Genomic DNA, 12,332 nt, shown 5'->3' on the forward strand with positions numbered 1-12,332 from the left:
ACATACATGACTTGTAATAAATACTACCACCACTGGATCACCACGACACATACACACACCTGTATATATATTAGTTACCTAATCAAAAACTTACTCTCCCAGCTTTACCATTGAGTATGGTGATAATTAATGGTTTCTGACAAAAACATTTGATCATACCAAAAAAGGACCTTTATTCTTCATTCACCGAGAATATTTTATCAGATATCGATGATGAGTGTTACCAAATGGACATTTTGGTACCTATCAAGATAAATATCTGGTTTTTCTCCTTTGATTTATTAATGGGTGGACTTAATGGATGAATTTCCTAATGTTAAACCATCCTAGAAATCCTAAATACATTTTAACTTTATATATATGTTGTTCCTTTAATATATGACTGAATTTGACAGAGCGATACCTTTCTTGAATTGTTATGTATCCATGCACAAATGCTACCAGTCTATACTTTTCTTGTTTCTGCTATCTTTGTCAGATTTTTTATACTGGAGTGATACACACTTGAACCAAGGTACAGATATAGATAAAAAATGCTCTAAGAAAATATAAATAGTGAAGGACTTTTTGTATACACCTTGAAGGGTGCCCTGAAAATCACCATAAAACCATCCAGGCTTGCTACCTTCTTGGGATACAGTTCTTTCTTAATTTTTATAACTTTCTTCCACAGATTTTTTTGGTCCCTTCAGGTAGCCTGCCTCATCTCCAATGAATTTTGATACTGAATGCGATCCTAGAAAACAGTCCATCTCATCCCTATTTCCCCATTTCTCAGCACAAAGTTGTATGTGATATTCTCTTCTGTTTTGAACATTCTCCAAATCCAAGGGTAAAACTGTTTTCTTATTTTTCACGTTTTCTCTCTTATCTCCTTGCCACAGGTTTCTAATTAAATGATATTTTTCAAAGAACCACGTCTTTCTTACTTTTCTCTATCAATTACAATGGTTTTATCATTTTGTGTTTTGTTTGTGGGAGGCGGAGTGTGTGACTGCTTGTTTTGCTGACATCTGTTTAACAGGCTGGGCCTCTGTCTGAAAAACCTCCAAAGCAGCCAATGTCGGGAATAAACGCAGACTCTGCCACCCTTACCTCAATGAGCTTTCTTTCATAGGAGCTTGCTAGTTCCTCGGCAACTTCTCCCGGCTTCTGGTCAGTAACTGTAACTTCTCCATCAACATTCCAAAGATTTGGTACAACTTTAGGAAAAGAAAGACATTCCATAAGTATTTTAACAGTAATCAAAAATAATTCTCCCAGTTGAAAAAAAAAAAAAATTCTTCTTTTCCAAATGGCTTCTCCAGAGAGAAAGCTCTTGTTAAAGGAGAAAAAGAAGATCACAATTACTAATTACTTCCGCATTGCATCATTTTCACAGAAGTACAATAAATCAAACAATAAGCTGTATTTAAGAACAGCAATAACTGTCCTAGAGACAGATGCACAGGAGTCTGGGGAACGATCCCATAGCTACTTTCCATTTCAGGGGAAAACAGACAATGTTTTGGCTAATATAAGAGCCTACACTTACATCTTTTATACTGGTCAAATTTCTTTTTCTCCAACAAAAAAGTTTTCCAGGAGATAGCACCTGCCTAGAGCCTGAAGTGAAATGATAACGGGGCTCAGATTACATTTAGAACCAAGGAATCTTCTGGAAAAACTCTAAAACCAATGCACAATGGCAATGCAAAGACATCTTCATGAGATACTGACTCTCAGGTCAGCGCAAGAATTAGCACAGTATTTTAAGGAACCTCCATACCCTTTTCCATAGTGGCTGCACCAATTTACATTCCCACCAACAGTGGAGGAGGGTTCCCTTTTCTCCACACCCTCTCTAGCATTTACTGTTTGTAGACTTTTTAATGATGGCCATTTTGACTGGTGTGAGATGATACCTCATTGTAGTTTTGATTTGCATTTCTCTAATAATTAGTGATATTGAGCATCTTTTCACATGCCTGTTGACCATCTATATGTCTTCTTCAGAGAAATGTCTATTTAGGTCTTCTGCCCATTTTTTGATTGGGTTGTTTGGTTTGGTTTTTTTATATTAAGCTGTATGAGCTAAAAACAGTGTTACATATATCCGGAGAAAACTTTAATTTGAAAAGATACATGCACCCCCATGTTCATAGCAGCATGATTTACAATAGCCAAAACATGGAAGCAACTGAAATGTGCATTGACAGATGAATGGGTAAAGAAGATGTGGTACATATACATAATGGAATACTACTCAGCCATAAAAAAGAATGAAATAATGCCATTTGCAGCAACATGGATGGACCTAGACATTATCATACTAAGTAAAGTAAATCAGACAGAGAAAGACAAATACCATATGATATCACTTACGTATGGAATCTTAAAAAGTGATACAAATGAACTTATTTACAAAATAGAAATAGACTCACAGACAAAGAAAACCAATTTATGGTTACCAAAGGGGAAAGGAGGGGAAGGATAAATTGGGAATTTGGGTTTAACAGACACACACTACTTTATATAAAATAGGTAAACAACAAGGACCTACTGGATAGCACAAGGAACTGTAATAACCTATTATGGAAAAGAATCTGAAAAAAAAAATATATATATATGTATAACTGAATCACTTTGCTGTACACTTGAAGCTAACACAACATTGTAAGTCAACTATACTTCAAAAAAAAAAAAGAGCACAGTAGATGCCCATGGCATTGTTTCTACTATCAGGTATATACCCACATGTGCTCACTTTGTAGAGAAGAGTAAAAAGATAAAAACTGGGAAAGAGCCAGATAATTCCGAGATAAGCAGAAGGAGAGCAGTGGAGAACTCCTGCACGAGCAGCTAAGAAGACCCAGCAGTGTGACTATGGATTCGCCCCATGTCTGAAAACAAGCATCAGGGATGCAGATGTAGATCCTGTGTGTCCTGAGATGAGATTCCTGGACGCCCCATCAAGTGTGATGAGACGGCAATGAGGCAGAACAGGAAGCTAAGGTGAGCCCCCCAGCGACTGGGATTCGAGAGACACGGGCTCTGGTCAGGCACTGAGGGAGAAGTCAACACGGGGAAAAGCTGAGCAAAAATGGGACTCACTGCTGGGCCTGAACTGACCAGTGGCTCCACCTTCAGCCCTTCACGGAGCCTCCATCAGGCCACAGCTGATCATGGCCCCGGAGGTAGCAAGGCCCCTGAGTGATGACACAGAACGTACTGGAATAAAACCCTAAGTGGTTTCCATCCCAGCAGTGACTATAGCTCCAGCCACTACTGCAAGGAGTGACCCAGTAACAACCTGTTTAAGTTGACAGATTGAACATGTTAATTTACATTCACAACCTCTCAAAATCTCATTAAAATACCAATTAAAAATAATTCCTTCTAAAGGCACCACCCTTAAAGAAAAAGAGAATGAGAGAGAAAACAACACAACAAAATTTTAGAAGCTGAGAAGAAGGTAGGTAACTGGTGAGGAACCTGACAGACCTGAGAAAATTTCATTCTCAGCTACAAGTGGGCAACTGCAAAACACAATCTGATTAAAGTGAACAACCTGCATAGACTGCTAACACGAGACACTTCTAGAAGCGGAAGTGAACACCAGCTAAAGGTCCAAAGAAGGGATAAAAGTCTGCCTTAAGAAGCAACTAGCAGAAGACTAGGGGTTTATTCTCCAGAAAAGGTTAAAAAAAAAAACCCAAAAATACCCAGTAGCTGCACCTGAGTTGAAGGTAGGGGTATCTTACTAAAAACAGAGGTAAAAATAATACACACTGAACTTTTGAAGTTTTGCCATTCTTCTTCCCTCCCCACTCCCAGAGCAGCAGGCATCAGGCATATACCTCTAAGCAAGGGAACAGAAAGTAATTTCCTAGGAATCTACCAGCCAAAGAGGAAAGGGCTCAATGTGGGAGGTTTTCCGGGAAAATGGCACAGCCCCTCAAACAGTGTTTTAGTACCCCACTCCTACATCTGAGAAGACAGCCAGAAATCACCTTATATTTGAGGCAAGCACCTAAGATGAAAGACAGGGACCAGAGTAAACAAATAGAGAAATCAACATGTAGGAAAGAAAAATTATTAAGTGAGAAGAACGTTTCAAAAGCAATCTACCGGTAATACTCCCAGAGAGAGAGAAGAAGGTGCAGCTGAGAAACGGGAAGAGGGAGACACTTGAAAAGAACACACAGAATGTATAAAAGCCCTTTGGAAAGCAAAACTATGACAGCAAAAATGGAATACCATGTATAAGGGATAGACGGTAAAGAAATTTCTAGAGAATAGAGCCAGAGGATGACAAAATGGAGAACAAAAAAGGAAATCAAGAATTACCAAATGAGAAGAGCTCAAGAAAGAAAAAATAACACAGAGAGGAGGAAGTCAAAGATACAATTCAAGAAATGTCCCAGAACCACCAGACATGAGTGTTGAAGCTGAAGAGCTCTACTGAGGACAAGCTTGATGATAAGCGATGCTCACGTGCTCACAGTGAAATTCCACAACACGGGAGACAAAGAGGAGAGCGTACAAACTCCTGGAGTGGAAGCAGAAGTTTTACAAAGGATAAAAAAAAATCAGAAATGGCATAGGGTTTCTGAACAGCATCACTGTAAGCTAGAAAACAATGAATCTTCAATGTCCTGAGTGGAATTATTTCCAACCTGGAATGATCTACAAAGCCAAACCATGTGAGAAGCGGGTAAAGGCATGTACAGACATGCAACCTCTCAAAAATTTTACCTCCCACCCAAAGAAGAGAAGAAATCCAGGAAGAGGAAGACAGAGATGCCAAGATATAGGAGATCCAACACAAAAGTGAGTTTGAGAAAATTCTTAATGATAACCAAAGTGGGAAGAACCTGCAGGCCATCATGGATAAACGGATAAACAAAGTGTGGTATGCCCATACAACGGGTTAGTATTCAGCTTTAAAAAGGAATGAAGTACTGACACATGCCACAACATGGATCAACCTTGAAAACATGATGTTAAGTGAAAAAAGCCACACGTGATGTTAAGTGAAAGGCCTCATACTGCATGAGTCCATGAAATGTCCAGAGTGGTATTGATTTCCAAGGGCTGGGAGGAAGGAGTGATGGGGAGTGATTGCTAATGAGTATCAGGTTTCTTTCTGGGGTGATAAAAAATGTTCTGGAAACAGAAAATGATGGTTGCACAACCTTGTGAATATACCAAAACCACTGAACTGTGCACTTTAAAGGGGTGAACTGTACAGTATATGAATTATATCTCAATAAAGGAGGAGTGAATTGGAGAGTACAGGCCCACAGAGTAGTCAGGCTTCTTCCAGGTACAGGTCAGAGGACCCCAGGAGAGACTGCCTCAGGATGACACTGATGACTCAAGTGTTTGAAAACACTGAGATTTAAATAACTGAGGGAAATTTTGAAGTTCAATTAGTGATAAGTATGCAGAATACCAACAAAATTTAAAAAACAAAAACAGGTAAGTATTAATTTCAAAGAAATTTACAAGTTGTCCAAAAATACTAATCATATATCTCATGGCTCAACTGTGGAGAGCATTTTCAGAGTCATAGTAATGTAATCGTGGATCATGGATCTAACCAAAATGAGTACATGACTGTGCTAGATTATATGACAGCCAGAGGGTGTGTGCGTGTATATGTCTGTCTGTGTGTGTACACAGTTCAAGGGCGTGGAGGATCAGAGACTGCTACCCTTCATCTTCCACAATGAGAAATCAATAAACAACACCTACAACTAAAAAATCAACAAATGGCAATAGACACACATTATTCAGAGATATGAAGGTAACTACTAAAACAATCAGTTAAAAAGTCTGAAGCAGCTGCTTGTGAGGAGTGGGAAATGGGGAAAGACGGTGGCTAGAAGTATCAGGTCTTTTACCACAAGGCTATGTACAAAAGCTCAATTTTTTAAAAAACTAAACTCAATTTCATTTGGTGAAATAAATTTTTTAAAATTTTTAAATAAAAAGCTGAAAGGCTGAAAGCATTTCCTCTAAGATCAGGAATAAGATAAAGATGCCCACTCTCGCCACTTTTATTCAGCACAGTGTTGGAAGTCCTAGCCACGGCAATCAGACAAGAAATAAAAGGAGTCTAAATTGGAAAGGAAGAAGTAAAACCGGCACTGTTTGCTGATGACATGATACTATACATAGAAAATCCTGAAGATACCACCAAAAACACGAGTAGAGCGTATTAATGAACTCAGTAAAGTTACAGGATATAAAAATAATATTCAGAAATCTGTTGCATTTCTCTACATTAATAATGAACTATAAAGAAAGACAAATTTAAAAAACAATCCCATTTACCATCACATCAAAAAGAATAAAATGCCTAGGAATAAATCTAACCAAGGAGGTAAAAGACCTGTACTCAGAAAACTTTAAGACACTGATGAAAGAAACTGAAGACAACACAGACAGACAGAAAGATACACTGTGTTCATGGATTGAAAAAATTAGTATTGTTAAAATGACCATAATACCCAAGGCAATCTACAGATTCAATGCAATCCCTATCAAAATACCAATGGCATTTTTCACAGAACTTGAATACTTCTAAAATTTGTATGGAAATACAAAAGACCCCATTTAACCAAAACAATCTGGAGAAAGAACAGAGCTGGAGGCATCACACTCCTTGATTTCGGACAAGACTACAAAGCTACAGCAATCAAAACAGTATAGTACTGGCATAAAAACAGGCACATAGATCAATGGAGGAGAAGAGAGAGCCCAGAAATAAACCCACGCACTTTTGGTCAATTAATCTACAACAAAGGAGGCAAGAATATATAATGGGGAAAAAGTCTTTTCAATTACTGGTACTGGGAAAACTGGACAGATACATGTAAAAGAATGAAATCAGAACATTTCTCACACAATATACAAAAATAAATTCAAAATGAGTTAAAGAACTAAATGTAAGACCAGAAACTATAAAACTCCTAAAAGAAAACATAGGCAGAACACTGTTTGACATAAATTGTAGTGGTATTTTTTTTGGATCCGTCTCCTAAGGCAAAGGAAACAAAAGCAAAAATAAGCAAATGGGACCTAATTAAACTTAAAAGCTTTTGCACAGCAAAGGAAACCATAAACAACAGCAAAAAAGACAACCTACTGAATAGGAGAAAATATTTGCAAATAATATAACCAACAGGGGGCTAATATCCAAAATATATAAACAGATTACTGGACTCAATACCAAACAACAACAACAACCCAACTTTAAAATGGTCAGAAGACCTGAATAGACATTTTTCAAAAAGAGATATACAGATGGCAAACAGGCACACAAAAAGATGTTCAACGTTCCTAATCATCACTGAAATGCAAATCAAAACCACAATGCAGCATCACCTCACACCTATCAAAATGGCTATCATCAGGAGACCACAAATAACAAGTGTCGGCAAGAATATATATTGCTGCAGCCTCTGTGAAAAACAGTATGGAGGTTCCTCAAGAAAACTAAAAATAGAACTACCATATGATCCAGCAATTCCATTACTGGGTATATATCTGAAGAAAATGAAAACACTGATTTGAAAAGATACAAACACCCCAGTGTTCATAGGAGCATTATTTACAACTGCCAAGATATGGAAGCAACCTAAGTGTCCATCAACAGATGAATGGATAAAGATGTATCTCTATAGCTTATAGATTAATATTAGGAAAGTGACGGGAGCCATCTCATCGGTTAGACACTCCCCGCCTCTCTACTGGCAAGGTGAGCTGTGGCGAGGCACCAGAAGTTAGTTGTCCCTTTAGCTGAAGTTTGTACAAGCACCACCATCTGATATGAGTATTTTCAAGTCAAGAAGATTTCATCTGCTTCGGGAGCAAGAGAACATTCAGGCGTTCAAGGAAGACAGCATAATAAAAGTGTGAGTAACGCCAAGTCATGAGAGCCAAAAATGGCAGCTTACAGCACCATTTCACACACTCTGCACATCCTCCAGTAAACCAATCAACTTGGAGAGGATCAACTGTGATTGAATTCTGCAAGTCAAATCTGAACAACTGATACAAACATTTGTGACTGATCACACTTCAAGTCTGTTGTTGTTCTTTTAAGACACCTATTTCCTGAGAGTGATCTATTAGTCTTGGAACAGAGAGCCAGACAATTTAACAGCCCAGGAGGAAACTCTATTCCTTTCCAAAATAGCTCACTCTGAATTCCAGAGTACAAGACTATGCCATCGTAAACCTAAAATTTTTTCATTAACAATCTCGGTCCATGTTTTGAGTTACTTTGACAGTGTTCAGAACTTGACCTTCTGCCCTGCTCAAGCACTGCACGAAGAGGGCAGCTGCTGGTCCCCAACAGGACAGAAAGAAACTTTCACCCACATGGTTAGGTATTTCAACTGTGGATAAGAAACTTAAGCTGTATAGTAGTCACCCCCCACCTTATCTACAATTTTACTTCCCCCCGGTTTCAGTTACCTGTGGTCAACCGTGGTCCAAAAAATATTAAATGGAAAATTCCAGAAATAAATAATTTGTAAGTTTCAAATCATGCACCATTCTCAGTAGCATGGTGAGACCTTGCACTACCCTGCTCTGTCCTGTCCAGGACGTGACTCACCTCTTTGGACAGAGTATCCAATGCTGTATATATGACCTGCCCATTAGTACAGGAAAAAAAACAGCATATATGGGATGTGGTACTATGGGCAGTTTCAGGCATCCCCTGGGCTCTTGGAACCTATCCCGGGAGGATGGGTGGGGAGGGGACTGTGTTGAAAAGACCAAAACATAAACACAGGTCCAAAAGCAAAACAGGGTAAGGGCTGTATTTAATTTGCTAAACGAAATTTGAAAGCTACATCCATACACAATGGGTTCTCATATAAATAAAACAATGATATTGCTTCATCTTACACAGCACTTTGGAGCCTCCATATAGAACTCAGTCTGGCCAGCTGAGGTTTGTGCCAAAGGTGAAGCTATCTACATAATCTGTCTAGCACAGAGTGCCCCATAACCCAAGCAACCTAGTGAATATCCACATTATTCACAGGAACATCTACCCTTTATTCACTTGCACATACTCTGAGTAGTCAGCAGTTTTCTCTGCTATTTCCTTGATGGCATAATTATCGGAGTTAGACTCCAAATGGAAAAAATTTGGCAAAAATCATAAGCCTTCTCTCTTTAAATCCAAATAGACACTGAAACTGTGTTTGATAGAAGCACAAAGACACTGACTTTAAATCAGAACTATTTTTCATGTTCCAGAAAAGCTGTGGGTTTGTTAGCACCACTAGCAGGTCATTTAAACTTAGGGAACATGACACAGTTTTTCACCTCCTTGCTGCCTGCCGAGGTGTCTGTGATTAAGTCACCTGAAATAAGCAGACGCTATGCTGGTCTCACTGGCAGTCAAAGCACCAGAGAACACATGGGGGGTTTTGCCTAAATCATTTTAAGCAAAACTTCAGATACCATGGAAAGCAGCATGGCAAACAGTATGATAAGATTACTGTTCTGCTTTCAATTTGAACAAGCTTAGCCTGACCCGGATGCAAACAGTATGCGATGCTGGTGGTGAAAGAGGATAAAGAACAATTTAAAACTCAGAGATGGTTCCCTTGAACATTCTAATGCACAGAAGGAGGTGTGCCGGGTCCTATAACAGGGGGCTGGGTGTGGTGTGATGGGAATCTGGGACACGTGCAGGTTCCAAAGGAGAACAGTTCCTCCTGGGTAAGGTGACAGTGATCCTTACAAAACAGCAGGTACCCACACTTGTTCCAGCAAAGGAAACAGTCTTCATAATAACAGCATCTACCGTCCTCCAAGCACTCACTGAGGCAGGGGGAGAGCACAGCGAATGAGGCAGCGTGAGCTCTGCAATCAGACAGACACCAGGTGCAAAGTCTGGCCCCACCACTCACCAGTGAGTGACCTTGGGCAAGTGTTTCATCCTTTCACTCAACAACTGGCTACTTAAGATTCATTACGTGCCAGGCACTAGACACTAGATACTTAATACAGGGATGTATGGGGGCGGGGAGGGGGGCGGTGGGGATTGCCAGTATGAAGCTTACACTGTAGTGGGAGGAGTCAGAAAATAACTCTTTAATATGTCAGGCTGTAAGACGTGCTTTGGGAGGGTTAAAGCATGGTGGTGGAGAAATACTAATTATATAAAGTATAAGGAAAGGCCTCACCATGGAGGTACCATCTGAGCACAGACCAGAATAAAGTGGGGGAGTGAGCCATGCAAAGCCCTGGGGGGGAGAGCATTCCTGAGAATGGCAAGTGCAAAGGCCCTGAGGTAGGCACAGGCCTAATGTGTTCCAGGAACAGTAGGAAGGCCAGTGTGGCTTAAGGATAATGCATGAGGAAGAGATCGACAGGAAATGAGACCACAGAGGAGACGGCAGGGGTTTGCAGGCTATGGTATTTCATTCTGAGCAAAACAGGAAGCCCCTGGAAGACTGAACAAAAGGTGGTATGATCAGACTTATTTTAAGATCATTCTACTGGCTCTATGAAGGGGCAACTGTGGAAGCTGGGAGAGGAGGTGTAGTGGCTGGGGATGTACCCAGCTCAGGTCTCCCTTCAAGGGAGAACTCACTGCTCTACCAGTAGCAAGGAGTGAAGTTAGCTGACAACCACCAGCTGCAACCCCTTCCAGATGCGCTACTCCTTCAGGGCAGCCCTAGCTAGTGGCTGAGCACAGAGAGGTACCTCGGGGCAATGTGGGACCCCTCTAATGAGCAATCTTTGCACAGAGCTCCCCAACAAGGTGGGTGGGCAAAACTTTGTTAAATCTGCATCCAAATCTGAGGCTGTCCCGGCCCGATGCTGCCTGTCCCCTTTATATTTCATAGGCATTATCCCCCAGGGCACCTCCTGTGCTCCTAACTTTGTAGCAGCATCTTCTTCCGAGAGAATCCAGGGCACAGAGCTGGTTAGGGTGCTACGGCAGCGGTCCAGGCAGGGGGCGATGATGCTGGCCTGGACCATGGTGACAGCGACGGGTGTGACAAGGAGTAGAAGAGGTCGAGAAAGAAAAGTCAGATTTGATGTGGGGTTGGGTGAAGACAGGAGTCAATGTAACACCAAGATTTCTGGCCTCTGGAACCTGCAGAATGGAACCATCATCTGACAGAGCCGGGGAGACTGGGGAAAGAGCAGGGCGAGTGACCACCAGGAGTTTGGTTTTCAGAGAAGCTAGGTTTGATACAACCATGTCTAAGAGGTAATATCAAAAATGCAGTAGCACGTGAGTCTAGAGTTTAGGGGAGAGGTCAGGGTTGGAGACACAAAATTAGGAGACAAGAGCATCCGGATAAGAACCGTAGAATTAGGTGAGACCACCCCACCTTTGAAAGCTGAGTTTCCTCCTGTTGCAAAATAGTCACAGTAACAGCCCCAACCGCAAAGAACCGCAGGATGAAACACCACAATGCAGGCGAAGCACTCAGCACCGTGTGCAGCCAGGAGTACAGATGTTGTTACTGCTGGGGTCATCCTTCTACCGGGCTTCTGCCTCGCCAGGCACGCTGCTGGGCACATTGTTATATTACGTATTGTTCTCACAATAAACCTGCACGGTAGATGTTATTAACCCAGGAAAATGAGTTTCCAAGGCGTTAAGGGGCTAGCCCAAGGTCAGACAGGTACCAAAGGGGAGGTTCAGGATGAAACCCAAGCCCGTGTTCCTTCCCCCACAGCACGCTCCCGCCCCAGCCCCGTCAGCAGCTGAGTAACTAAGGGAGACTCGTTCACTCTCTGGTTCAGACCTTCGTCCAGCAGGCATTCATGAGGCCCAAAAGCTAAGGAGAGGTTGAGGGGTTTCTCTCCCCGCCCCAAGGTTACATAGCAGACAGAGGGAACCCAACACTGCCACCAGCCCCCGCACGGCTCCAGCGTCACAGAACCAGGTGTCACCAGGGCAGCAAGTTTCCGGCATCTCTCAGAAGAGCTTCTGGCAGGGCTTTCTGAGTTATCGCTGAACATGTTCAGGCTTTTTAGGGATGGGGCAACCAATGAACTTTGGCTGCTAGTCAGCTAATTTCGACCTTGGGGAAGGGAGTCCCCCCAAACTGAGAAATCTTGATTCAACCTAGAGTTTCCCATGAGAAGCCAGGCGATAGTGCTTGGGGAAGAAGGTGGTGAAACAGACAAGAGATCGTGGCACGGAAAAGGAAGGGCCGCTCGCAACTGGAGCCGGAAAAGTTTCCACCTCCCTGCCATGGTCTCAGGCTGCAGCACAGACAGAACATCTACAGGCAGCAATAAAGGGGAAAAGCTACTGTTTACGGGGCCCGATGAGCCAATGATTTATATCATTT

The 12,332-nt window shown here is 41.6% G+C and overlaps 1 protein-coding gene across 5 annotated transcripts in view; it reads right to left on the bottom strand.

Annotated features, from left to right (window-relative positions):
* SNX29 (sorting nexin 29) overlaps positions 1-12,332 on the bottom strand; it is a 541,330-nt gene that overhangs the window by 273,954 nt on the left and 255,044 nt on the right. For all 5 annotated transcript variants that reach the window (XR_003003188.1, XM_024744175.1, XM_024744176.1 and 2 more), the window contains exon 15: positions 1,096-1,202. Coding sequence is in view for 4 of the 5 variants with exons in the window: in XM_024744175.1 (XP_024599943.1) it covers positions 1,096-1,202 (107 nt within the window). In the remaining variant the exon portion in view is untranslated. The remainder of the gene's footprint in view (positions 1-1,095; positions 1,203-12,332) is intronic.

Source organism: Neophocaena asiaeorientalis, unplaced genomic scaffold (assembly GCF_003031525.2).
Source record: "Neophocaena asiaeorientalis asiaeorientalis breed wild unplaced genomic scaffold, Neophocaena_asiaeorientalis_V1.1 scaffold91, whole genome shotgun sequence".
Taxonomy (NCBI): domain Eukaryota; kingdom Metazoa; phylum Chordata; class Mammalia; order Artiodactyla; family Phocoenidae; genus Neophocaena; species Neophocaena asiaeorientalis.